The sequence below is a fragment of the Passer domesticus genome, chromosome 1 (genome assembly GCF_036417665.1).
Source record: "Passer domesticus isolate bPasDom1 chromosome 1, bPasDom1.hap1, whole genome shotgun sequence".
In the NCBI taxonomy this organism is placed as follows: domain Eukaryota; kingdom Metazoa; phylum Chordata; class Aves; order Passeriformes; family Passeridae; genus Passer; species Passer domesticus.
In genome coordinates, this window is record NC_087474.1 from 30,687,241 (window position 1) to 30,715,194 (window position 27,954).

The window sequence follows — 27,954 nt, forward strand, 5'->3', positions numbered from 1 at the left end:
GGCCAGAGCCGCGGCGGGACGCGGGGCTGAGGGCTCGGCCGGGCCCCGCCCCGCCCCGCCCGAGGCTCCGCCCCCCGCCCGCCCCTCCGCCCGGCGCTGTCAAGCGAGCGGCGCGAGCGCGGAAGCCTGGGCCGCCCGCACGCCCCCGCCCCCGCGGAGCGCGCGCGCCTCGGCGGCCACGCCCCCTCCCGCGCGGCGCGGCGCGGACGGGCAGAGGACCGGGAGCAGGAGGAGGAGGAGGAGGCCGAGGGCCCTGGGCCGCGGCCCGCCCCCGGCCCGCCCCCTGTGCCCGCGGCGTGGGGAGCCGGGCTGAGGCGGAGCGGGGCGACCGAGGGGCCGGCGGCTGGGCTCGGTTTCCTGCTCAGTGGGCGTCGTTGGGGCCCCGGCGGGCCCCGCCCCCGTGCCGCCCACCCCGGGCCCCAGCTGTCACTCAAGGCGGCGGGCTGAGGCCGGCGGCAGCGGCGGGCGGAGAGAGAGGCAGCTACGCCACAGCCCAGCGGCGGCCATTCGTGGAAAAATAGGCCGTCCCGCTCCTCCCAGCTCCGGCTGCGACCGGCCTTCTCCCCGCTACCCCCACCCCACCCTCCGCCTCCTCCTCCTCCTTCTCCTCCCCCCTAGAGCGGCGCCTCAGCGGGGCATTAATGCGGGATGAGCGGTATGTAACCCCCTCCCTCTCTCCCTCCTGTGCACACCCCTCCCTCCCTCCGCTCCTCCCTCCACCCTTCATCCCCCCTGTATCCCGCCCTCCCGGGTTCCCCCTTTTCTTCCCTCTGTTCTCCCCCTTCTTACCCCGCTCTTCTCTCGCTGCCCCTCCGCCCATCCGTGCTGCTTCCTCTATGCCCCCTTTCTTCTCCTCTCCTGCCTGCCCCTCCGGTTGCCTCCTCCGTACCTCCCTCCTCCATTCCCCCTTTCTTCGCTAACCCTCCCTCCTGTGCACATCCTTCCCTCCTTCATTCCTCTTTTCCTCCCTCTTTCCCTCCCATGCACAACCCTCCTCCTGCCCCCTAAAGCATCGGCGGCCACTCAGTGGCCGTCGATGCTTTAGGGGGCAGGAGGAGGAGGAGGGTTGTGGGTGGTTTTTTCCTGCTGTCTCTGGGAGAGGAAACCAAACCTCCCCTTTCTGGGTGTTAACTCTCCAGCCCCCATGGGTTGGGTTTCAAACCACGTTTCTTAGGACTCGTTCTTTTGTAATAATGATTTGTAGTGTTGTTTTCATGAAGAGGCAAAAGCGACAAGCTGGGAACCGAAAAGGATATGCTTGTAGGTTTTGTTATTGTATAAATGAAGGTGAATAATTAACCTGTTACACTTGATATTTTTGCAGATCAAAAGAAGGAGGAAACTATGCCCACAGAGGGAGAGAAATCTCCCGAGGCAGAGAATAACAACAATAATAATAAAAAAGGGAAAACTGGAGGCTCACAGGTAAAGAACACTCATCCGAATAGGGAAGTGCCCAAACTATTAGCATTTAAAATGAAATGTTCAGCTAACAGCATTTCCTGCTCAGGGCATATTTCTTTGGGTTGGATGAAACACAGTTGGTTGGGTGCAGTGTTTTTACTGCCTGGACACGTTTGTTTGGTTGCATTTTGCAGTGATCAGCTGCTTTCCATGTAATAGAAGCATTTTTAATTTTTTTCCTTTATTTTGAGGGGGGGAAAAAGACTGAATTGATGACACAGTTGAGGTCTTGGCTGTCACATAATCATTGATAATTAGAGACTTTTAAGAGCTCTATGTTTAAAGATTATTTACAGCAATTCATACTTCCTTATTCAGAGCTGTATCATTGGTCTCTGCAGAAGCACCTTGTTTGGGTTTTTTTTTTGCTTCCTCCACCTTAAGGTGCAAACCCTAATGCTGATTTCAGATGCTCCATACTTGCACTCGTGTCCTGAATCCTTTCTGTGTTCTCTTTTTATGGATAGGATTCTCAGCCTTCACCTCTCGCTTTGCTAGCAGCCACTTGCAGCAAAATAGGAACTCCTGGTGAGAATCAAGGAACTGGACAGCAGCAGATTATTATAGACCCAAATCAAGGTTTGGTGCAGCTTCAGAATCAGCCTCAGCAGTTGGAATTGGTAACAACTCAGCTAGCTGGAAACGCTTGGCAGCTCGTTGCCGCTGCTCCTTCTGCTTCAAAAGACAATAATGTTGCTCAGCAAGGATCTTCTGTTGCCTCAAGTGCAGCAAGTCCCTCCAGCAGTAACAATGGAAGTGCATCTCCTTCAAAAACCAAATCAGGCAACTCTTCTACAACGACCCCTGGACAATTCCAAGTCATTCAAGTACAGAATCCAAGCGGTAGCGTCCAGTACCAAGTGATTCCACAGATTCAGACGACGGAAGGTCAAATCAATCCATCCAACGCTACTGGTCTACAAGATATACAGGGTCAAATTCAGCTTATTCCTGCAGGGAATAATCAAGCTATCCTCACAACTGCAAACAGGACAGCTTCAGGAAATGTTATTGCTCAAAACCTAGCAAATCAGACAGTTCCAGTCCAAATTAGGCCCGGTGTTTCCATACCGCTGCAACTGCAAACTATTCCTGGTACTCAGGCGCAAGTTGTAACAACGCTGCCTATAAACATTGGTGGGGTAACCCTGGCTTTGCCTGTGATTAACAACGTTGCCACTGGAGGAAGTTCCGGGCAAGTTGGCCAGTCTACGGAGAGTGGAGTTTCCAATGGAAATCAGCTGGCATCTACACCTGTCACTTCTGCCTCTGGTAGTACCATGCCAGAGTCTCCTTCCTCATCTTCCACCGCTACAACCACTGCCTCAACGTCTCTGACTAGCAGTGACACACTGGTAAGCTCTGCAGAAACAGGCCAGTACACAAGCACACCAGGCAGCAGCTCAGAGCAGGCGTCTGAAGAACCTCAAACAACTGCTACAGACTCCGAAGCCCAGAGCTCCAGTCAGCTTCAGTCCAATGGACTACAGAATGTCCAGGATCAGTCAGGTTCCCTTCAACAGGTCCAGATCGTAGGTCAGCCTATTCTGCAGCAGATACAGATCCAGCAGCCTCAACAGCAGATTATTCAGGCCATTCCTCCGCAGTCATTTCAGCTCCAGTCAGGACAGACTATACAGACCATCCAGCAGCAGCCTTTGCAGAATGTTCAGCTGCAGGCAGTGAGCCCAACTCAGGTGCTCATCAGGGCTCCAACTTTAACACCATCAGGACAGATCAGCTGGCAAACTGTGCAGGTTCAGAATCTGCAAAGCCTTTCAAATCTGCAAGTTCAAAATGCTGGGTTACCCCAACAACTAACCATTACTCCTGTGTCTTCAAGTGGTGGCACAACCATTGCCCAGATTGCTCCGGTGGCTGTTGCTGGTACCCCCATCACTCTGAATGCTGCCCAGCTTGCTTCAGTACCTAATCTTCAAACTGTAAGTGTTGCCAACCTGAGTGCTGCAGGTGTTCAAGTTCAAGGAGTTCCTGTTACCATTACCAGCGTTGCGGGTGAGTGCTCTGACAAAGTTTTTGAATTTTCCTTGTTTGTATGGTTTTGCTCTGTTTGTGGTGGTTGTTTGTGGCTTTGTTTTGGTTTGTTGTTTTTTTTTTCCTATTACAAGAATACCAGATGATTTTAGATTAGCACTCTTTCTTCAGAATCTTCTGTAATGAACATTAAACCCTTAACTGCAAGGAAATATATTACACTTATAACTAAAATTCAGATTTTAAAATAGCTGACATTTTTTGCTAAACATTGAATTAATATTACCAGTGGTGTCAGTTGAAATTGAACTGTTTGTATTTGATAAACTATACTTAAATATTTCTGTCCTCTGTCTTACTAAAGACTTATAGGCTCCAGAAGAAAACACGAGACTTTGTTGTTAGAGCTTTGATATGTTTAAAAGACAGCACAAAAAAGCTTTTTCCAACCAGCCAGTATTCCTAATCTTCTTTTGAGGATGTAGAATGAGAAGTGGCAATATGTGATACCTTGTGTATTGTATTGTGTACAATATGGGATACCTTGTGTCCTGGCATGCATTCACATGGAACTACTCATTGCATTCTGCACTAGCTCATAAAGTTGTTCCCTGAAAAGTTTGAGCTCTGCAAAGAGATTGAGTGGAATAAGGTGTGCTTTCACATAATTTCTGTGGCTTGCTTTAAAATAAAAAGATAAAGCCAACTGGTGACTGTACTTTAGTATTTGCTGCTGAACTTTCGTTATGTATTATGAAATGCCTGTTTGGTTATGCTGGTCTAGTAGTTGGGAAAGGAGCTATTAAAAGGTTCTAGGCTGGATAACTGAGCTTAGTTTTACAGTAAACTCTGTGCAAGGTCTCAGCAGTGTCCCACAAGGACACCTCTTTATGTAAAATTTGCTGACTTTTAATGTTTCAGATAAAACTTGATTTAGGCAGGAGTTATCTTTGTCAGCTTGATAACTACTTACCTAAGCTTGGGTTTATGTCATAGAAGTAAAAGTCTTCTATTGTAGTAGTTACAATAAACTCTTCTCAACAACAGCCTAACTATAGGCACAGTTTTAATATAAAACTGTTAGGAAAAACACATCATGTTTAACTGCTGTCAAGTCTGCATAAGCAAACATTAGTATCATATTGACTCTTAAATGGTTTGGTTTTTATAATCATATGCTAAGATGACAAATGTTTACCGGGCAAAAAATTGTTCTTTTGGATTGAAATGTTTTTGAGGGGACATAACTACTAACATAGTTTAGTAGTAAGAAATTTGCAGTTGGGAGTATTTTGTCTGCTATGGTACTTCTCAGCATGGAATGGCATGTTGAAAGAGTAAATTAGCGAGTAAGATGACACTAAAACTGGCTTGTTTAAGGAGTGTAACACAAGCATTAATCTGGGTAACCAGAATTAAAATCTTGACCTTGTATTTAGCTGTAATGGTTCAAAGGGAAGTTTGGTTAGCTTTAGCTGAGCAGCTGCAGTCCTATTTACCTTGGAACACGTTTTTTCTTGATAGGAAGGTGCTGGTTGATGGTTTTCATAGACAGAAGTCTCTACTTTGATAGGGGGCTCCATAGGAAGCTTACTTTGGGAACAGCCCAGATTTGGGGGTGCTGGAAAAACCTTTCTGCATGTAGGTTTCTTCTCTGCTTACTGATGGTGTACTACTATTCAGTACACACTAGCAGGTATTAGAGCAAGAGAGTCTGAATATCATCTTTGTTGGTTATATTCACCCTACCTGTGCTTGCATATGATGCTTTTTGGAAAATAAAGGGATTGAGGTTGGTAACTTGAGGATGAAAAAAGGGCAGTGAATCACAAGTATGGTCCTGGACAAGCCAAGCCTTAGTCATACAGTGTTTGTATGCTAACTAGACTACATTTTGTGGCCATTGAATTCCTCTTCATTGTGCCCACTCTCTAACACCCTGCTCCCAGTAGGTCTCATGGCTATTTCCATAATTTTTTGGCAGCAGTGAATCATAGAAACACAGAATAGTTTGGATTGAAAGGGATCTTTAAAGGTCATGTTGTTCAACCCCTCTGCAATGATCAGGGACATCTTCAACTAGATCAGGTTGCTCAGAGTCCTGTTCAGCCTAGCCTTGAATGTTTCCAGGGATGGGGCATCCACCACCTCTCTGGGCAATCTGTTCCAGTATTTTACCACCCTCATTGTAAAAAACCCTCTTTCTTATTAAGGCCATTCCCCAGTGTCCTATCACTACGTGCCCCATTGTCCTATCACTACACTTGCAGAAAGTTCTTCTTCAAGTCTCTTTTAGCCCCTTTAGGTATTGGAAGGTGCTATAAGGTCTTCCCAGAGCCTTCTTTTCTTCAGACTGAACAACCCCATTTCTGTCAGCCTTTCCTCACAGAAGAGGTGCTCCACCCCTATAAGTATTCTGACTTTTTTTTCCTTTCCTTTGTCAATGAGGTACTATTTCTCCCCCAGGACTTGATGTTATGGAGAAAGAACAAGCTTTTGAATGCAAGAGATTAGTTGTAATTTCCTTCTCTTACTTATCTCTGCTTCTGTCCTATGAAACTTCCTGATTCTACACTCTGGGAATGGGAGACATGGTAGAATGGAAAGGAAAGGGAAGAACATGATGTGCAGTCCTTAATGCTAATATGTTGAGATTCCAAGGAGAGAATGGTTATGAAAATTGCAAACATGCTAAAATATAAGCTTTGCTTGCCACCTTAATAGAATTAGCTGACTTGATCAGGGCTGTTAACTTCCTTGGGATTGCTGGTTTTAATTTGAAATGTTGTTGTTTGTTTTTCTTTTTTTTTTTTTTTTGTTATTCCCAGGCATCATTACAGGAAACCTTTTGAAAAACAAACAGCTCAGCTACCTCAGTATCTGCAGACTGATATTTCTTTTCTGCAGTACCTGAGCTTGCCAGTGTGAAGTGTCTTGAAAATAAGCTGAACTCTCCACAAGTAGTCCATTTGCCACAAATGAGCAGTAGAAATAGGTGTTAGAAATGAGCTGTGTGGAGGATGTCCAGAAAATTTTAAGGAGAAGGCTGAGTGAAGAACACATCCCATGCATTGATTCAGGTCCTCTAACATTGCTAGGGAAAAGAAGTTACGTTTTCCTTCAATCAAACCCCTTCAATCAAGACAGTTGAGTTTCTAGGAAAAAAAAACTTCTAAAATCACAATAAAAAATCACAATAAATAACTGGTTTTGTATTTGTGTCATATTTCTGTTCCATGAACAGTGGTTTTCCTAGTTATTTCCATAGTGAGATATTTAAGCACTTTTTTTTTAGTTTTTCAGTAGTAAATGAAATAGTAAAGCAGGAAAATACTTAATTTAAAATTATAACTGAATTGTTGATTTATAGAAAATTTTGAGAAATGGGGGGGGGGGTGGTTTTTGTTGGCTTTTTGTTGTTTTGTTGAATAGATTCTAAATTCCAAAAGAGAAAAATTTCACATTGGGAAGAAAAACTTTAACATCTTCTGGTAAATACTATATTGTGGTCTTTCTTTCATAACCTTTGTTACTGAAAGTCTACTGTAAACCACCAAGATGTATAAGCGTGTTTGGGGTTTCTTGTGTTTTTTCAGTTAAAAGTTCAAATATTGATCCTGGTAAGTACCATACTCAGGGTTATATGTTGCATGTGGTCAAAAATGCAGGGCAAAGCAGAGAAGTTCTCACAATCTTTCGCTTTCTGGCCTGAGGGAAAACTTCACTGTCAGTGATGAAAATTATTTTTTTACTGTGAGAGCTGCTGAATACTGACACAGGTTGCTGAGAGAAGTTGCAGACTCTCCATCTTGGGAAATATTCAGAAACTGTTTGGACGTGGTCCTGGACAGCTTTCTGTAGGTGGCCCTGCCTAAGCAGGGAGATGGAACCAGATGCTCTCCAGAGGTCCCTCAAAGTCTACACCAACCTGTGATTCTGTAGAATTTTATTAAGGTGTACAAAGTGTCAGTCAAAGGCATAATTAAGTGTACAGAAGGAAGTTTTAGTCTCATCCAGTTGTTTCTGAGTGTTAAAACCAGATCTTTAATGAGTTGTTTAATTAAGAGGAAGGCAAACAACAGGCTACATGAAAACCACTGTGGTTGCTTGAACATTCAGGGATCTACTAATACTTGCCTTGCTGTGAGATCAGTGGATGTCTTAGCCTTTTACGAAGCTAGTTCTGCACTAAGTACTTCGTCTCTGCTGTCAGTTGTTGTTTTGCACATGGAATAGCCTGGAATGTTACAGGTGTTAACTTCCTGAATTTAGCCCGTATGGTCTCAGGGAGAAGTAGATACTGCAGAATACCCTTGCCTTTTTTCAAGGCTTCTGCTGTGAGAGTTGCAGATGCAAGTTCAAAAGATTCCTGTCCCCAGCCCCTTTTTAAAATAAGGTAGATTTGTCTAGATGAGTTGATTGGCAGTGTAAGAGACTACTTGAAAGGACCTGCTTTTAGTACTAGTTGAGTCTAAGAAAAGATACAGTGTGTAAAACTGTTTGGTTGGTTGGTTCATTTTGGTGTTTTTCTCTTGGTTTTGTGGGGGGGGGGTTGGTGGTTTTTTTTTTCGGTGGGGTTTTCTGGTTGTGTTTTGTTTGTTTTTTTTTTTTTTCTTCTTCAGAAAAATTCCCTCTTTCTTTATGAGAAAAAAAGTAATAGATCAAACTTATATCTACATTAGTTAAACTTCTTAAAGTACTTTTGTTACATGATGATGGAGGTGTTTGCCCCATACAAAAGTGAATTAGATGATTTTGTTTTAAAATAGTGAAAAATATTATTTGTATTTTATGTATACTTGTTCCAAGATCACTTTTTTAAGCAAAAGTGATCAGATTCCATCACCTTGCAGCACAAGTTCAACCATTTTTCTTGAACATGAGTGGTGACATGGCCTGAATTATGGGGAATTTGGAGTTCATCCACCCAAAATAACCTGGAGCGATGACTTCTGTTCAGTGGAACAGGCTGTTGCCTGGCAATAGTAAAGCTGGAGAGTTTTAAATCTTTTGTAGGGGTGTGTGATGGGCTCCAAAATAGTTCTTAATGACAATGAAATCCAATGCCAAGTGTTCTTATTGGGATACTTAAAAATATGTAATGAGTCTTGCCATTCTGTTTCATACTCTGTAGTGTAATGTGAGCTACTAAGGTATTTCTCTCTTTGGCCAGATACTTTCACATCACTGTGACTAGTAGTTATGCAATTTGTCAGTACCTTGAGGTCTTCTGATTTCTTGTGCATTTTCCCACTTCTGCGTCCAGCTTCAGCCTTTCTTCAAGGCTTTCTCTTCCCTTTCCCTCTTTATTAAATCCTCTTGTGTGACAGTCACTAGTTTTAGGACTTGCAGTTCAAAGACTCAATATATTGTTTAGACATGACTGTCATTCTGGGTCAAAGTTTGATGAGGACTTGGAAGCATTCTACCCAATTCTTTAAACATGGGGAAAAAAAAGGATTAAATTAACTCAGTGACTGGAAAAAAGGAAAATTCACACCAGTTTTTAAAAAGGTAATAAGTAGGCCCCTGAAAACTACTAAGCAGTCAGCCTCATCTCTGTGTCTGGTACGACCATGGAACACGCCTTCTGCCAGCTGTGTCCTGGCGAGTGGGTACAGAGGTGGTTAGAGACAGCCAACATGTCCCAAATGTACACCAAGCATGGCTTCACAGAGGGCAAATCGTGCCTGACTAATCCAGTGGCCTTCTGTGCCTGAGTGACTGTACTGGTAGGTAAAGGAAGAGCTACTGATAATCTACTCCATCTGCTGTGACTTTTTGTAAGGGTTTTGACATAGTCCCTTGCAGAAGTCTTGGAGAGATACAGATTTTATGGATGATAGGGAAGTGGCTGGATGGCCACATTCAGAGTTGCCATCAATGATTCAATCTCCAAATGTAGATCAGTAATCAATGATGTCCCTCAGGGGTCTGTACTGGGACCAGCACTGTCAGTATCTACTAATGATGTTGTGGAATTCTGTGCACACTTGGCAAATTCACAGATGGCACCAAAATGAGTGGTGCAGTTGATGTGCTTGAGGGAAAGGATGACATCCAGAGGGGTCTTGGCAGGCTTGAGAAGTGGGCCAATATGAGCCTCATTGTACTTCAGCAAGGCTGAATGAAAGGTCTCCTACCTGTAACGGTGGAGTAGTCTCAGTATAGATTGTGTGATGAAGTAATGGATTGAGAGCAGCTCTGTGGTGAAAGACTTGGGGATATTAGATGAAGAATGAGAATATGCACTGACAATGTACACTTGCAGCTCAGGAAGCCTATGATATCCTGGGCTACATAAAAACAAGCAAGGCCAGCAGTTCAAGGGATGTGATTCTCTCTCTGCCACTGTTGTGAGACCCCATCCATAGTAGTGTGCTGGGATCCCCACTAGAAGACAGACATGGATCTGTTACAGCTGGTCCAGAAGAGAGCCATGAAAATGATCAGAGAGCTGGAACGCATCTTGTATGAAGATGGGCTGCAAGAGCTGGGGTTGTTCAAACAGGGGAAGAGAAAGCTCTGGGAGCCTTCCAGATATACAACAGGATTTTGTCAGAAAGACAGATTTTTTACCAAGACGTGTTGGCAGTAACAGCACAAGGGGCAGCAGTTTTAAACTGAAAAAGGGTAGGTTTAGATGGGACATGAGGAAGAAATGCTTTACTCTGTGGGTGGTGAGACACTGGAACAGGTTTTCCAGAGAGGTTGTAGATGCCCCATCCCTGAAAGTGTTCAAGGTGAGGTTGGGTAGGTCTTTGGGCAATGTGATCTAGCTGAAGATGTCCCTGCCCATGGCAGGGGGATCAGAACTACATGATCTTTAAAGGTGCCTTGTCATCCAAACCCTTCTGATTCTATGACTGTAAAAATCAAAAGTGTTTCTGACCCTGTCTCGTGCTGACTGCAGGTGATGCGTACAAAGTGCAGTGCTCAGATTCTGTTCTCTCATTCAGTCACCAGTATATTCCTGAGCCAAAAGTGGGATTTTTTTAAAACAAGTTTAATAGTTCTTGATGGATTTTTTTTCTGAGTTTGTCTTTTCTGAGTACCTATTTTTTATGCATTTAATATTTTTCTGCAATATATTGTGTTTTAATTGTTGCATAAGATATGTTTTTTTTTAAAGTTCTTAAGTTCCTCTATTATGAAAACTTAAAATACCTGATTCATCTTCATGCTATTCATAGTCTTCTATTACTCTCTATTACATATGCTAGATTTTGAGGGAGGGGAAGGTGTTTAGTCTGAAGTCCTAGAATATTACAATTACGTTGTTGAATGAACGAATATGCATTTTTGTGACAACAAATCCTGTGGGGCTCCTCTCGTGTGAATGTAATAGTATGTCTAGAGACAGAACTCAATAAGTGGTACAGCTAAGCAAGAAGGGATTCCTGTAGGTGCTAAGAAGTTGAAAAAGGTTTAAAATAGCCACATTACATACAAGAAAACTGGCAAGTGTAAACACCAAAGGTGGAAGTCAAAGGAGCTGAAGAATAGGGGTTGCTTTTTTTTTTTGCTATGATGTATCTTTTTTTAAATAACTTGCAGTTTTCCTGGATGTTCATTGACAAGTAAGATGCAGCAAATATCTTGAAAGAAACAGGCTGCAAGCTGTGGAATCTGTAGCAAAAAGATAAGTATGAAGTATTGAGCTGTATTAAAAAAAAAAAGGCAAAAAAAGGAATGTATCTTGGTTTTTTACTTCATAGTATTCTGAGAGTGTAGATGGGAGGAGTATAGAAATGTAGCATACTTTTTCCAAAGTCATGAAAGGTCACAACTGTTCTCAGGCTGCCTTGAGCTGAGAATTGTTGCAGAACCACAGTGTTCTAAATATTATAGTACTGGCATCCTTTTCAAATATTTCAGAGTAATTACAGGAGAAGCATTTAGTCTCCTAATGACAAAATTGCTTTGGTTATGGGATTTTCTTAACCTGAAATTCAATACAGTGGCAGAAACAGTTTGACAACAAACTGCAGTTGAAAACAAACATTGGCCATGGTGATGTTAGCATAAAAATAAAAGCGTCAATATAGTGGTTCTGAACTTGATGCCTCAGAAATGTGCAATGTGCCTGTTCAGATAAATTGTCAGTGGAGAGTAACCTGGTAAATATGCCTCAGCAAAGCTAGTCTTTTCTGCCTGACCTGTGAGTAGCAGGCATGACTTCATCATTACTTCTAAAATAAAGTGGGAAGGGGAAGCGTTTCAAGTACCAACTTTGCAGATGATTGCGAGATCATGAGCAGTTTTATAGTTTATAATAGGTTTATAATGAGCTATTTTTATGCTATAAATTTCAAGAACAAAATGTAAGCCTTAAATGTAAGCCCTGTCTTAAGAATATTGGGTTTTGCTATCCCCTCTCTCAATCCCTGTTGTCAGAAATCAGAGCAGGAAAAGAATTGGCTGAGCTTTCTTGTTCATAAAGTGCCAAGCAAGTGAATTGAGTGATACGGCACATCTTCAACAGCTTGTTAGTATTGTTTTCTTTGTTAAAGTGTACTTAAATCTGCACTGAGCCAACCTTGTTCTTCCATTACCACATGGTGCGAGGGAAAAACAAGAAGCATGTTCAAAATTTCATTTCAGCAGCTTCCTCACTGTAACTTAAATTTTGGAATTCTAGGTGTCATATGATTTTGGAACTGGTAGGTGAAATAAATAATTTCTTACTGTTTTAGTATATTAAAAGCCATTTTAATAGCAATGGCAATTATTGAGAAAAGCTAACTGTATATGGAATGGGATGTTGTGTTCTAAGAGGAATATTAATTTCAAGTGAAACAGTGTTATTAGTGGGGGTTGCCTTGTGGAAAGCCAGGAGTTGGACTTGCTGATGCTTGTGGGTCCCTCCCAGCTCAGGATGTTCTATGATTACTGAAAAGCAACTCTTTTGTTTAGCAGTCCATTATTTTAATGGATAATTTAGTTAATAGAAGTAGCTTGATTTATATGCTATAACATAGTATCTTTAGAAGTAGTCAGGACTGCATAATGAAGTATAATTTCTAAAATTAATATTTTACTCTGGTTATGACACATACCAAAACAGTAGCTCTGGACATGCTTAGTTTAGTTTGGGGTATGGTTATACAGTTATATTGATTTCTGTGTGCATCTGTTCCTAACTGTGGGGTCTCCGCTGGTGTTTAATGCTGCCGAGAGTCATGCACCTTAATCAGTTTGTCTTTGGAAAAACTGTATCACCCCAACATCCATATTTAATCTTCATAGATTGGAAGTCTAGTATTATTTTATTGTAAAGAGAGAATTATCAGTTAATATCTTCCTGCCAAAAAAACCCTTGGGATACATGTTAAGTACAAGCCTGAGTTTCCTTAATTATAGTTTCAAGTGATGATGTGACCGCTTTTTCCCTGGAGAAAAATACTGAAGTTTAAGAAAAATGGGCCTTGATTTTCGTATTTCTTTGATCATCAGGAAGTAACTGACAAAAGCATGAATCTTTTCAGTTTGTCCCGATCCAAAAAACAAGACCAGGTAGTTTTGTAGGGTTAACAGTGTTACAGAAAATGTCAGAACTTTTATGGGTTTGGATCTTACTGATTCGTGTGGCCCTTCTTTTGTAATTATATGTGGGTTTTTTGGTCTTTGCCTGATGAAGGTTATAACAAAGTTTCAGGTTTTACATCTTTAATAAACAAGTTACTTTTAATATTTGTCAGCCTATTCATCCATGGGCTGTTAATAAAACCAAAGCTTGTGGAGCATGTTTAGTCTTGATAAGATCTTTAAAAATGTTTTATGAATCTTGGGTTTTTTTCTGAAAATATCCTTTAAATTCCTTTTAATCTCTTTGCCTTTTTTTTTATATTTACTTTTATCTTGATCAACATCATATTTCATACAGCCAAAATATTTACTTCAAGGAAATTCGTGAACCTTCTAGTCAAGTGTAAAATATGTGAGCCAGCTAAAGCATAGTCAAAATCCCATAATACCCACCCAGAAAAGCTTCCAGCCTACCTCCCAAAATCCAAACAGAGTACTGGAACCTTAGCTTATGTTTTTTCATGTTAGTCTACCTCTGTCCTTTCAAGAATAAGTTATTACTATTTTGTGGCAATACTCATAAATTGAATGGAGGTGCAGAAAATTACACTTTCTGAGTGTGTGTTTTTGTTGCCATATGGCAGAAGCATGCAAGATAGCATTTGATTTTTGTTTCGGTTTAGGATTTTTGGGTTTTTTTCAGTTTGTCAGTTATTGAGTTCCTCTAGTCAGACTCCAGAGACAGTCCGCAGGCTTCTTTCTAGTCCTACCCCTGTTTAAGAGTTGGGGGGAGGAGTTGAAGGAAAGAACTGGGCCACATTCTGTTGTGGCTATAAGCTGTAGAATAATCTGAGAATTGAGGCAAGGGGATGAAGGAGAGGGAGATGTTCTATAAAAGTAAATCTAAGAATCTCAATTTCTTGCATCTGCTGCCAGTTTCCATGCAGTGTACTTTGCAGTACTAAGTTTCAGCATGCAGGAAACTACTTGTGTTCATCTGCAGAGAAGTGTTCTTGGACACTTAGTCTAAATACACTTTTTGACTATTTATTCAATAATGATGAAAATCAAGGTTTTTTTGGAAAAGTCTCTTTTCATTAGTACAACAAGTTACTTTTATGATTCCATCTCCTTCTTTAGAATACTTAATAAATTGACCTTTTTTTTTTTTGTTTGAAGTCTCAGTATCCAAAACAACCTGAGACATTGTCTTGCTTTAACTGAATCCCCCAGTTGGTTGTTCATGACTAAATTTTGTGAAATTGTAGCTCTGTGTTTGATTTTTGTATTGGTTTTGTATGGGTCTTTCTGTGTTGTATATGTGGTAGCTCTTTCCTATGTTTAATAAAATAATAAAAAGTAAACTTGCTTTCAGTTTATTGAAAGGTCCTACCAGCTGGGAAGACTTATTTTCTAGTTCAAAGTACTGAAGTGCCCTCAGGTTGTCCTAAAGCACTTGGGTAAAGCCTTACATTTTTGAAAAATCATTAAAGTAACTTGGTGAAACTTTTAGGACATTGGTTTGATTTTGTTTCGGTTACCAATATGATTCTTGCACTAAAGGGAAAAAACTTCATATTTTTAAAGATACTTAAACTCCTCTAACTTTATTGCCTTAAATTTCACTCTTGAAGTGGTACTTTCAACAGAAGTTAAGCATAGTTATTATGCGGTTCAGTAACTTTTCAACACACTGAGACTTAAAAATCTCTTGAAAAGGAGTATAGCAAGTTCCTACAAATCTTGACAAAGTTAGCCATACACAAAAGATAGAAACTTGCTGCCTCTGCAGGAGGCAGAAAAGAAAAATGTCTATTTGATGCTGCAGTTTGCACAGGAAACTTTCTGCTTGTAGCAGCATCTGGACACAATGCTGTGATTTGTGCTCATCCTTGTAGTAGCTGGGTGAATCCACTTCCTCTCTGTTCTCCAAACTGATCTCTACAGAATGCGTGGGTCCATTGTATCAGTGCTTGCAGTTTCTGTTATGGGGAATTCTTCTTTTGTCACATATTGTTTCTTCATAAATCTTTATTAACCACTGTTTAGAAAAGAGAGCAGAATTGTCTGCATACTGTATCATCTTCTTTGTAAATATTTAAATTCAGTTGTCTTTATATATATGTCATTTAAAATGTGGTTTGTCCTTTTTCCAGCATGAAACCTCCTTCATAGTAGATTTTTTTTTAAAAAAAATTGAGGATCTCTAACTATATTGACACACACTTTTAAACAACATTTAAAACTTGGCTATACCTTAATCAAAGCATTATACTATTATATCATATGCATTATATTCTATTATATCATATAGACATGTTATTAAAGTATATTGAATTATAAATAAATATATAAAGTATATAGATATGATTTTAGTGTAAATTGCATTTATATCTTTGTGGAAAAATGATATTAAAGGATGTTTTCAAGCTTACAGTACCTGGTGTATGCAGGGCAAGGGAAGAGGAGAAAATTTTTTCCCATTGCTTTCTATCAGTGAGTTGTTAATGGGTGAGTTGCTACATCAGCTCTGATGCTTGTAGAGCTTGTGAACTCTGCAGGCTGTCTTGTAGTAATATGCATTGAATTATGGATTCTAAGTGCAACCTTTTTTTTTTTTGCTTTTTAGAATACACAGTTGAACAAACTTTCTTCTTTGCAGCATTAGCCACTGTAGCTCTAGGTACATTTTGCCAAGTGTTTCTCAGATTTTACAGTAAGGTGCACCCTACTGAGATAACTCTGTCATTGATGCTCTCGTCTTTTGGCTGCTAAACATTAGTTGCACAATAGCAACAGGAAATGTATACTTTTTTTTTCTGAGGAAATGTTTTTTCTTAGTTTTAAATTTCTCTTCTTTCCAAGATCCAATTTTCTAATGCTTTACTCGTGATTTCTCTAGATCAATGAAGTTAAGTCCTTTTCTTTCCCTTCTGCTCTATTTGCCTCAGAGAGCAATCTGAGTTTTGTGCCTGCTACTTCAGGTGAACAAGAGTAGTGTGTGGTAAAAGGAAGATTGGTTTGACTTATAATGGATGGCCAAGCCTAATAACCAGTGATCAATCACTCTGTAGAAAAGTACTTTTTAGGTACCATACATTAGCTTTCTTAAATCATTCAAGCGCTGTTATGGTTTTGCAAATTAATTTTTAAATGAAAATGTGATTGGTGTGTGTGTATTGTTTGGTTTCATAGTAATTACTTAAAGTTGTTAAATTTTCTTGCATGAATGTATTACAAACTCATGTATGGGAAAGTATATGTGAGTTTTACCTGCTAAGATGCAATTTGACTGAAAAACTGGAAAGCTGAGCAAGTGATGCTGAAGTGTAGGATGTGCAATCATTTATCTTGATAATCCTGTATCTCGTGTTAATAACTGATGCAGTTACTTAATGGCTTAAATGGGAAAGATTAGTGACTAAGATTATGCAGGTTTTTTTATTTGTGAAGCTTAAAAAATTTATACTCAGTCATAATCATATTTGTAATATTGCAATAAGTGAGACTTCTCTATTGCATTTGATTTGTAAAGTAAATAGTATAACAGGTTTCTTTGCTGTGTGCATTTTGTCCTATGGTCAAATAAATAGTTCCTGTTCAATAATAAGACAGAACTTAGGCCTGAGAGGAAATGAAATGCAATTTAGTATCAATGTTATTTTGTATCAATGTTACAAAGTTACATTTGGTTGTAACCTACCTTTCTATCTTGACAGTATGTACAATAAAGCTCAGACGTATGCAAGTTCAGGGATAATTTTTTTAGTCAAGATATTTCACAATTTCAGAAATCATTATTAAAGAAATCATGGGAACTTGAGAAAACTTTCTCTATTGCAGAAGCAGATGTCAGTGTGCAATGACTGCTTTCACAGCTCATACAGAATAACACACATGAACTGAAGTGCGACTTTGTTCCCTCACACAGCGGTTTCTTTAGGCCTCTTCCTGAAACGTGTGCTGAAACATGAGAGCTGTTGTTACTGAAGGGTTTGAGTATGAATGGTGAAGTGTCGTGATATCAGTTCTTGTGGTTTGGAGTATGTCAGGAAGAAGCAATTTCAAGTGATCTCCTGATTGTAGCAGCATTTCTGGAAAGCTTTAAATAGTATTTAATGCCTCTAGTAAGACTTTGAAAGGAATATTTTTAATAAGCCCTTTTTTCTCCATCTAGATAGTGTCAAGAGATCATTCCCTTCCTGTGTGGATAACATTATCTCAAGCACCTGCTTTTAGAGTAAGCAGGTTTGATTGTTGGGTTTGGTTGTTTTTTGGGGTTTTTTTCCCTCCAAATAAGAAGCCAGTTTAGACCTAGATCCTCTCAACTGAAAAATCCTCTCTGTTTCAAACTTCTAGAAGTTGCCCTCATTTAATTGAGTAGGCTGCTGACAAACTCATATCAGCATTAAGTTTTCTCAGTATCTTTTCTTTGGTAGAGGTGATTTAAGAAGTAATTAAATTCCCTTATCTTCTCTTTATATTCTCTTTGTTTTTCTTCCTCTTTAATAAGTGCAAGTGATGTAAAAGTTAAAGACCCTAGTGATCCATAGAATTCTAGTATATAGTTTTAAAAAACATCCCATACAACTCAAGACTATAGCAGACTCACTTTGAGATTTTGGGCATGTTCTGTCAGTTGTTTTGTGAAAAATTTCTGATTTTTCTTCAGGAGAAAAGATATTTCAACTGGTCTAAAATACACTCCCATTATTCTCAAAGAACAAAGACTTTTATATTTAACAGCTTTAAAATGAGAATAGATACATTTCTACCCTGTGTATTGCTAGTGTGCTAGCTTGTTGGGGTGCTCTCTCAGGAGTTCAAAACAAAAATTAAGTCCAGTAATTACTTTACTGAACTTCCCAGTGTTTTTTCATAGCTATGTAAAGCTCTGACAAGGAATATTTATCGTGTATGTGTGCTTTCTTCAGTTACTTTTTTACCTCAAAAAACTAATTTGCTCATTGAATGTTGTGGCTTGGTTCTTCAAATAAGGCAATTTGCATGATATTTTGAGAGCTTCAGAACCTTCTGTTCTGAATTTAGTAAGTGGAATTCAAGGGAAGGGAGTTTAAAATAGTGACTCCATGAGATTAATTTAAAGAAGAAAAATCAATATGCATATTAGAAAATGTTATAACTAGTTAATGCTAGCTAAAGAGCAGTGAACTTATTACTGTTTAACTGAAACCATGTGGAGGGGGTGTAATTGTCTGCCTGAGCAACTTGGCATTGTCCCCTTTGTATTTTTATTGTCATTTTTCGGGTTATTATGAATAATTTATACTCAAATTTGTCACTGTATTATGTTTAATAAATAGATTAATTGTTGTAGCTCAGTAGTGTGTATCCTGTATTCCAAGATATGCCCTGTCCTTACATGGGAAAAGGAAAGTTCAGAAAGGAAAAGTGTGTGTCAGCAGTGGTATTTGATATTCTAAAGTGTCAGAAGACCCTTGTGTGGTTGGTAGTCTCATTACTTGGACAGTGAAAGTTGGTTCATATGGAATCAGCAAAATATATTGGATTTTTAGAAATGCTGAACAGGCTTCTCTATAAGTGGTGATTTGTCATATCCTAGAATTATATCTTGAATATTAACCAGTAATCATGGGATGAGAAAAGGAGTCATCCTCCTGAGGGTTCAAGTGTCTCAATTAACATCTTACTTGAGAAGCCTTGGTTTGGCAGCTGTCTTGGTTTAGGGTGGATTTAGGGAGGAAACTTTTGAAGCGGTCTCTTTAGAAAGCAGATTTCAGCGGTCCCTCTGCCAGCCAGTTTGGATGGTAAATTTTCTTTGAGAGAAGTAGAAAAAACTGTCTATTTAATGAGAAAAGTACTCACAAACATGAAAAAAATTAAACAATAAAACCTCTCTTTGCTTTGAAGAGATGGTAGATTCAGAGATTCAGAGTGTAAAGTTTTATTTGTAGGCATGGCTTTTTTCAGGTTAGGATCTGGCAAGGCAGTGTCCAAGGGGGGCATGATGTGGCAGTGTTGGCCTTCTGGACAGGAGCAGCAGAGTTGAGCAGTTCCTCTGAAGAAGCCACAGTCTAGAGAAAAACCCTTTGTCTCGACTAATGAACTGGAAGTTAGTTTAAAAGTAAAGAAACACTCTCCGTTTTCTCTTCCCAGCTACATGGCTGTGAACTCCAAGAGCACTCTGAGAGCTTTACCTTTCTCTTGCTGTCCGTGCTGGGCAGCACAGTCAGTGAGAAAAGGAATTTCAGGGGAGTAAGAAAAAAGTTTCTGCAGATAAATGATGTGCCTCTTCTTCCTCCCCTTTGCTCTCTCTGTCTGTTTGGGCCTAGTTTAGAGCTATAGGTCCCATTTATGAGCAAAAATACAGACTATTAGGATACCACATCATAAAGTCATCTCAGGACAGCCCAGGGAAAGGTTGCATCGAAACTTTAGTATCAACTCAAGAAATTCAGAGAGAAAGAGATAAATATCCTTTTCAACTGAGTTCTGACCACAGACTGATTAGGTTTCAGGACTTCTTTGCTCTGATAGGACTTTGTGACATAAATGGAGTCATCCGTCTAAGAGACTGTAATAAAAAAGTATAATTCTTAACAGTGTACTCAAAAATGTGACTGATAATGAAAACAGAGTAGGAGGCTGCAGTAGGTCACAATACCTGTTATATCTTTAACTTTTGTAGTGACCGTTCACAGATGCTTCATTTGTAGTGCTGCTCAGTGAATTAAGAGTTTGCACCTTGGGTATGTTTAACAGATGGGGAGTGGATTGTGCTCTGTGAAAGACTGCACATTGAGCAGATTCTTCCTTTTCATTTACCTTTGGCTCACCAGAATGTGCAACTGGTTTTTATCACAAGCAATCATGTTACTATATTGATATTATCATACTAGGATAAGCATTAGATATTAAAAAAATAAGATTAGCCTTTTTTTGACTCTGGCTGTTTATAGCACTCAGTCAGTGTTCCAACAGCTTAACAGCCTGACAAAGAGTTGCCCCAGGACTAGCACTTTCTTTGGAAGCTCTAGTATCCTCTTCAGCCACTGTTAGACCAATGTACTTGATGGTACTATTTGCATTTATATCGTGATGTTCTTCTTACCCTACCATATTCTCCCTCAAGGATTATCATAAGTGCTTTTCTTTCCTATTAAAGTATGGGAAACAAATATGTTTCCAATACATTGCTATTCTGAAAATAAAGACTTGGTTCTATCCTAAACATATGGGGACTCTGCACTCAAGGTTAAGCCCGTAATTATTTTTCCTTTGCTGCTGATACCAGAATCTTTTTAGATTGTTTGTTTGATTGTTTTAACTATCTGTCCAATAGCAAGTGGGGTTCAAATGCTATCTCTCATGGGCTTGTCCTTGTTCTTTTCAGAGAACTGAAAACACTCAGTGTCTGTCAGTATTTGTGGCCTTCTTAAGAAGACAAGAAATTCATGTTTATTCATATCTAGGCAGATCAGATGAAACTTCCAGTCATAAACTAAGAGAAATAACTGGGAAAATTTGGTCAGTGCTTCAGGTGAAAATAGGCTGGTACTGACCTAGGCAGAAACCAGATTTGTTCTACTTCCTGTAGCCAGCAGTGGCCTTAAGATGACAAATCAGGTCACTTTGGGAGGTGCTCTGTATATCATGTTCTTCAGACTAACCTATGTGCATGTATGTATGTGGTGGTGTTAGGTGGCGTGTGTTAGATTTCGTCTCTGGCTTTTACACAAGATAGTCTGTGCAAGCATCTGTTGCCCCTCAGCAGTCATGTGAACGAAGCAGTCATTGTCCCATGCTGGGTTATGTGTCAACTCACTCAGTAGCTGGGCACTTCGGCCTTCAGAGAGAGCATTCTTCTTATCCCCATTGGTGGTGTCTGTTATGGATGCTACAGAAGTCATTAGAACCCATTCATATATCTCTGAATCATGTTATCCCTGAGGAATTTCTAAATTTTAAATGAATGTTTCAATTCTGAGGACTTCCATGTCTTAAATATTGTATTCTGCTCTAAAGAATTCTGGTTGCCCTGTTACACTCTCTAAATAAGGAGATAGTATTTCCTTTAATTTCACAGTTGTATGAAAGCAGTGAATTTTTGAAAATGGCAGCATCTATTTATATTTTATCCCATTCCTGTTCCTAAGAGGGCTGGCATTCAGTCATATTGTCATATTGTGGCCAGAAGTCATCTCTGTGTCTGATTTAGTTTATTATATGTATTTTCCAAGTCTAACTTGGAAACTAACTTTTAAAACAAACATAATATCACTGTGTTGTTCAAGAAACTACACTTCTCATCTATATTGGAATAGTTTGTTTTGCTGTAATATCAAGCCAGTAATCCAGATTTCCTTAGATCAAGAAAGTCAATGAGATAATGGACTTACACAATGTAGCTGAATTCTTCATTCATTGAGTCAGTCTTGGAATTATATTTGATCCCTTCCCTGGGGAGGCTGTTCTGGTGATTGACCATCTCAGTGAGGAGCCTTTTCTTAGTGTCCCACCTGAGCTTTCCCTGGTGCAGATTCATGCCATTCCCTCATGTCCTATCACTAGTCACCAGAGAGAGGAGAGAGATCAGCACCTCTCACTCCACTGCCTCCCTTGAGGAAGGTGTAGACTCTGTGGAGGTCACCCCTCTGCCTTCTCTTCTTCCAGCTGAACAAACCAAGTGACCTCAGCTGCTCCTTGAACGTCTTGCCCTTGAGATCTTTCATCATTCCCTCCTCTGGACACACTCTTAACAGTTCGATGTGCTTCTTGCTTTAAGGCACCCAAACCAGCTCAGAGTGCTTGAGGTGAGGCTGAACCAGTGCCGAGCAGAGCAGGACAGTCACCTCCCAGTCACCTCCCAGTCACCTCCCAGTCACTTGGCTCACTGCACTCTGCTGATGCACCCCAGGGTACAGCTGGCCCTTTCGGCAGTGTGACCAACAGGGCACACTGTTCACTCATCTACAGCTTGCCATCAACGCAAAAAACAGATGTCTTTCCCCACGGCTGCTCTTGCTTCTTGTCCCCCCATTTATACATCTAACCAGGGTTACCCCATCCTGCGTAGAGAATCCTGCAAAACAGTCTCAGAAAAGCTTTGGTATGTTAGCTTGTTCAAGTCTAGTCTTAAATTTCTTTTTCACTCAAAAGTTCCTTTCTGGCTCAATATTGATTCAAGACAGATTGTAAGAGAAGTGACAGTTCTGTAAGTGCCATAAAGCAACTTCTTAATTAGCTAATTGTAGTTTTCTGAATGCAGATATAGTTCAAAGGTTATTAGAGAGACGTTAATTGGCAATTGACTGAACTATATTTCTGTGTAAGATTTTGCCTATCTCAGCTTTTGAAAGAAAGAATACATTTGTTAAACTAGTTAATTTTTCTTAGTATCAGTCAGTAATAGCAAATTACCTTAAACTAGCAGGTAGGTACTACTTCAGGAAAATGGCTGGATTTAATATTTTGTTTGTGGCTTCCGTTAACATTAGGTGGATTTTTGTCCACCTAACATAAATGTGTGGTTTATTTGTGCATTTCACTTACTGAAATAACTAATAAACGGTACAAACAATTTTTATTTTACAGGTCAACAGCAAGGACAGGATGGAGTAAAAGTACAGCAAGCCACAATAGCTCCTGTAACTGTAGCAGTAGGTGGCATTGCTAATGCAGCAATTGGTGCTGTTAGTCCCGATCAGATAACACAAGTGCAGCTTCAACAAGCTCAACAAGCTTCTGACCAGGAAGTGCAGCCTGGCAAGAGACTGAGAAGAGTTGCCTGCTCATGTCCTAATTGCAGAGAGGGAGAAGGAAGGTAAGTGTAACTTTTATCAGTGTATATTTAAGCATCTTATCACAGCTTGCCTTATTTGGGAATGAGATTGTCCCATATTGCCTAGATTTTGAATGCTTTCTTTTAGAAAGTACATTTGTGTGGGCTTTTTTAGACAGGGATTAAAATTGCCTCTATTAGCATGAAATGTTTCTCCTAATAGCTGGTAATGTTTTAGAATATAACTACTTAGCTGTTTAAATATGATCTTTTTAGAGGCAGCAATGAGCCAGGAAAAAAGAAACAGCATATCTGCCATATTGAAGGATGTGGAAAAGTTTATGGCAAGACATCTCATCTTCGGGCACATCTGCGCTGGCATACCGGTGAAAGACCATTTGTGTGCAACTGGATTTTTTGTGGCAAGCGATTCACAAGGAGTGATGAGTTACAAAGGCATAGAAGAACCCACACAGGTTGGTCATCCCCTCTGTAACCATAGCACATACCATAGGAAGTCTGAATTGTAGTGGCCATCGTTAAACAATATCAAAGTTCTCACTTACTAAGTTACCTAAAAATTACCCTTAAATGTGAATAAAGTAACTTTAAAACAAGGAAGTGTAGGTTCCAGTTTTCATTCATTTAGGCTGATTGTGAAATCATATAAATAAAAAGGGATCTATTCCAACTGTTCTTTTGTATATAGGCTAGGAAGAGATGACCATTATGATAGATTGCTGATGTACATTAGCTAGTGCCTGATCTAAATGTAACAAATTTATGTCGGACACATAAGATTGGCCATGGACCAGGATTATTGTTTCCTCACTTGGGTTAGCTCAGTCCTTAAGAAATTTATTAACCTAGTCCATACACTAGATTTGGTCTTCTTGGTTCCCACTTAGTTTCAAGTGGGAACTGATAAAGCAAAGTCTCTTAACAGTTCAGAATGGAAGAGTTGGTCTTTTAAAAGCTGAAAAATTTTATCAGCCTTCATATTTTTAGCCCCAGGAGAGTATCTTCTCCCCCAGCTTAGAGCACCTGATGTCTAAGCACGAATTACATTTGAACAGCAACAGGACCTTTTGGTAAATTGAATTTGTCTCTCGTGGTGTAGATTTCATGCATCTTCATGGAGCTTTAGAATTCATGTTTCCGAATTTGTTTCCCATCACTATAATCTAAATTTTAAAAGTATTCTTAAGAAATGCTACCAAGTTGTTCTTTGAGTGCTTTTACCTCCCTCACTCTGGTAGGTTTATGGAAGTTTATGAAAATTCTCTGGTGTCCTGAAATTGAAACTTCTTGTTAGATGATCACAGCAAATACTTGTTGAGAACGTGTTTTTTCAGTAGTGAAGAGTAGATGGCCAAAAGCCTGTGACTGAACAGAACACACCTGGAAATGAGACAGATGGAAAAGGTGTCCTTTTAAAGACACTTTGAGTGTTGAATAAAATAGGGTGAGATTCAGGTGATCAAGCAGTGTTCAGTGCTCTCTTTCAGTAACATTTTGGTTTTCTTCTTCTTTTTAAAAAGGTGAAAAGAGATTTGAATGCCCAGAATGTTCTAAAAGGTTTATGCGAAGTGACCATCTCTCAAAACATGTCAAAACTCATCAAAACAAGAAGGGTGGTGGAACAGCCCTCGCTATTGTTACCTCAGGAGAACTGGACTCTTCAGTTACTGAGGTTCTTGGTTCTCCAAGAATTGTCACAGTTGCTGCCATTTCTCAAGATTCAAACCCAGCAACCCCTAACGTTTCAACAAACATGGAAGAATTCTGAAAGGATCATTTATATGGACACCTAGTGCTGCACTTAAGTTTACATACCTTTCAGGATATGGAAGTGGGCTGGTAAAGTGGATTACAGAGCAGGAAATCTTTTTTTCAGTCATGACTTCTGTAAGTGTTCCAGTTTGGAGGGTCAGCATGGGAAGTGTACACCGGTGCAACAAGACAAAAATTTCAAAAATACAAACAGCGCAAATTGATGACTGGATAAACAGATAGAGGAATAATATTTCCATACTGTACTTTTTTAGTTATATATCTGTATATTCTGTAACGATTTTAAGTGAACTTTACCCCCCTATTTTAGCACTGTATGTTAATGTGTTTATAAAATCTGATAGTATCAATGTACAACTGAGTGGACCTTGACTAGGATTAATACCATTTGATGAAGGCACTTTGTTTTCAACATAAATTTGTAATATTTTAATGAGAGCATCCTTTTCCCATAAGGCACAGCAAAACAGAACACAGGATGAATAACAGTGGACATATTTTGGGGTTTTGCTCAGTCCATACAACACATCGGTTAATTTTGGCCATCTTTTCTCAAATCTTGGAATTACTCAAATAGCAGCTGGATGATGCATGCTGCAAAGTGGTTCTGAGGTGGGCCTCAGATTAATTTTGACTACTACATTATAGTAGTGTGTATAAATGACAATCAGTGAGTTCTAATTCCTCTCTTCATGTGGAGAGCTAGGCTATGTAGAATTAATGTAAACAGTAGGAAAGATATTAACATATGATTTACAAAAGTAATGGTAACTTCATGTAGGACAAAAAAAAATTGTGTCAATTTTTAGTAATTAATTTCATTTTATATTTCCCTGCCCATGGCAAGGAGGTTGGAACTAGATGATCTCTAAGGTCCCTTCCAACCCAAACCATTCTGTGGTTCTATGATTCTGTGTTTTAAAATATCTGTGGCCCATTTCTAACTCATAGACAACTTGAATCTTAAAAACTTGACCTTAGATGTTTGATTGTTTTAATTTTGTTAGAATTCATGGAAATCAATCAGACAACAGAGTGTTGTCCAGTATCTCCTCTCTGTAAATACTAGTTTATTATGTTGTGGTTAATGTGCTGAGTTCTTTGTGCTTTGACTTAATAGCCAAAGAAAAAAAAATAATTATCACATTTTAATAAGAAAATAAGTAAGTCAACATTTTCTCTTTCCCCTTAAATATTACCGTCCCTTTTCTCTTCAAGGATAATATGTAGGTTGGTAATAAATATCTGTTACCTGTCAAGTCTTATATTGACCCTCCAACCACAAAAAAAACTGGGAAAAGAGAAATATTATCATCTTTTTGGGACATGACTTTTGGTTTCAAAGGTTTGGTTACATTTTCAGATGTGACAGTGAACATAAGGGAAATGTAAAAAAAAAAGAAAAAAAAAGAAAAAAAAAAGAAAAAACAACAAAAATTGCATTTTCTGTGTGAAAATTAGTAGTAGGTACAAGGAGGAAAGATGGCCAAATATTTCATGCTCAGGATTTTTAATTACTTCCCCTAGGCATAAATATAACCTTTTACATCTACAGTCAGTTGTTAATAAATTCTCATGACCAGTTTTTAAGGAGGTTTATACACCAAACTATTTTAATGTAAATGAAGGAAGTACAGTGCAAGAAGAATAAGATGTTTTTCCTTTCCCTACAAATTATGAAAGGAAGAATGTGTGTGGTAGCTGTTGGTTTGCAAGACGTAACAGGTACCCTATGCATTCCCTAAAGAGCATATACTTCTCATCTGAACAATTTATCAATCTTGTGATGTTTTCTGTATTTTTGAAGCAAAAGAAATATCATTGTTTACACTGTGTACACTTTAGGCCAGCCCTTTGTAGCAAAATACTAAGCTGAGGGTATTTTATACTTTCAGTTTACATAAAAAGCTTTGAGATTAAAGAAAAACAATTTTACACTGTGGTTATAAATTTCAAGTTTCTTAAAGCTTTTTTAGACTTGTAACAGAGTCTTTAAATTTTAGTTGGGTTTTGTACATTATTTTGTATATTTTATTTAAAGTACTCTTAACTGATGTATCTGGATTTAAAACGTCAGAAGCAATTAGGTGTTACATTTAATACAGATGAACATTAGGTAGTATTAACTGTTAATTTTATTATAAAGGAAATGAAACGTCAAAGATATATTTTATCATTATGCTTCACAATCAGTGCTCTACATTACTTTATGCAAAGAAGAACTTTCCTAATGTTAATATCATATTTCCTAAAAGTTAACAGTTTTGTAAACTGAAGTTACAAGCATTCTGCACAACCATTTCATATGTAATTTTTTCATGCATACTTCTGTATGCAGATAGGAAACTGAAGTAATTTTTAATCTGCAATGAATCCCTATTATAGATGTATCCAAATCTAAATCTGGTTGGCTTCATAGCATCTCAAGTACATTAACTTGTGTTAGCAGGTGCACATTTTACCGCTGGAATTAGAAACATTCTGCCAGTCTGTTCTGCATACCATTCTGAATCCACTTTTCTGTCTTAAAAGGATCGTAAATTTCAATGTCCTTTATTTGACTCAGTGGGATATAGCTGTTGTAAGTAATAGGGCACAGATGTGCAGTAGTATCTTGTTTAATGGCATTTCACTGTTCATTCCCTTTGCCACCATTAAAATTTTTGCTTTATTGTAATTATCAGTGCAAAGTGTATTTACCATGGTAGAACTCCAGTGTTAGAATAGTTTTTTTCTTACAATATACTTTCTTTGGTTAGGTTTGTGTATGTGTTGCCGATTACATTAGCAATTGGTGTTAAGTCCTTATTTATCACATTCTTTCACGAGAGCAGTAATAAAAGTGTGTAATCTAGGAGAAAAAGTTAATTTGTCAAAGTTAAGTAAGCATGATGTTTAGGTCCTATTTTTCAATTTTATAACTGTTTTATTGCAACAATATTTGTATTTAAGTCTTCATTTTAATGCCTTGTGGTGTTTTTTTATGCATGTCACTGAATTGTCATCCCGCAAGAATTGATGTGCAGCATAGGGTATTAAATCTACATAATGATTTTGAAACAGAAAAATAGTTGATGGTAAAAATGTAAATGTTTTGCAAAAATTCCTTATAAAAAAAAGTTTTGTAGTAATATTTCACTTGTAAATTTTTCTAAAAAAAATGGAAAAGGAAAAAAATGAGAGTAATGTTTCCCCACATCTAGAATTTAGAAATTAATTCTGCCAGCAAAGCCTGTAAGGCATTAATCTGACACTTTTACAATGCTGATTTGTATAATTTTTTGGTGGGTTTGGAACTAAAATCATGTACAAGTTGTTGCCTGCAATAACATTTTGCAAGTAACCTATTAAAATTCCCTTGAGTTTAAAAGGTTTCTTCATTTAATTGCTTACAATATAAAGCAGCAATA

The 27,954-nt window shown here is 38.9% G+C and overlaps 1 protein-coding gene across 1 annotated transcript; it reads left to right on the forward strand.

Annotated features, from left to right (window-relative positions):
* The first annotated feature begins 398 nt into the window (after nucleotides 1-398).
* SP4 (Sp4 transcription factor) lies at nucleotides 399-27,914 on the forward strand. The gene is made up of 6 exons (XM_064411971.1): nucleotides 399-655; nucleotides 1,325-1,425; nucleotides 1,932-3,480; nucleotides 22,564-22,792; nucleotides 23,027-23,226; nucleotides 24,292-27,914. The coding sequence occupies exons 1-6, from the start codon at nucleotides 649-651 to the stop codon at nucleotides 24,537-24,539; spliced, it is 2,334 nt and encodes a 777-aa protein (XP_064268041.1). The 5' UTR covers nucleotides 399-648; the 3' UTR covers nucleotides 24,540-27,914.
* Nucleotides 27,915-27,954: the final 40 nt, after the last annotated feature.

Excerpts from the sequence above, each read along its gene's own strand:
- SP4 (XM_064411971.1), top strand. Across the intron at positions 22,793-23,026 it reads TGCAGAGAGGGAGAAGGAAG|AGGCAGCAATGAGCCAGGAA; the intron begins GTAAGTGTAACT and ends TGATCTTTTTAG. Across the intron at positions 23,227-24,291 it reads GCATAGAAGAACCCACACAG|GTGAAAAGAGATTTGAATGC; the intron begins GTTGGTCATCCC and ends CTTTTTAAAAAG.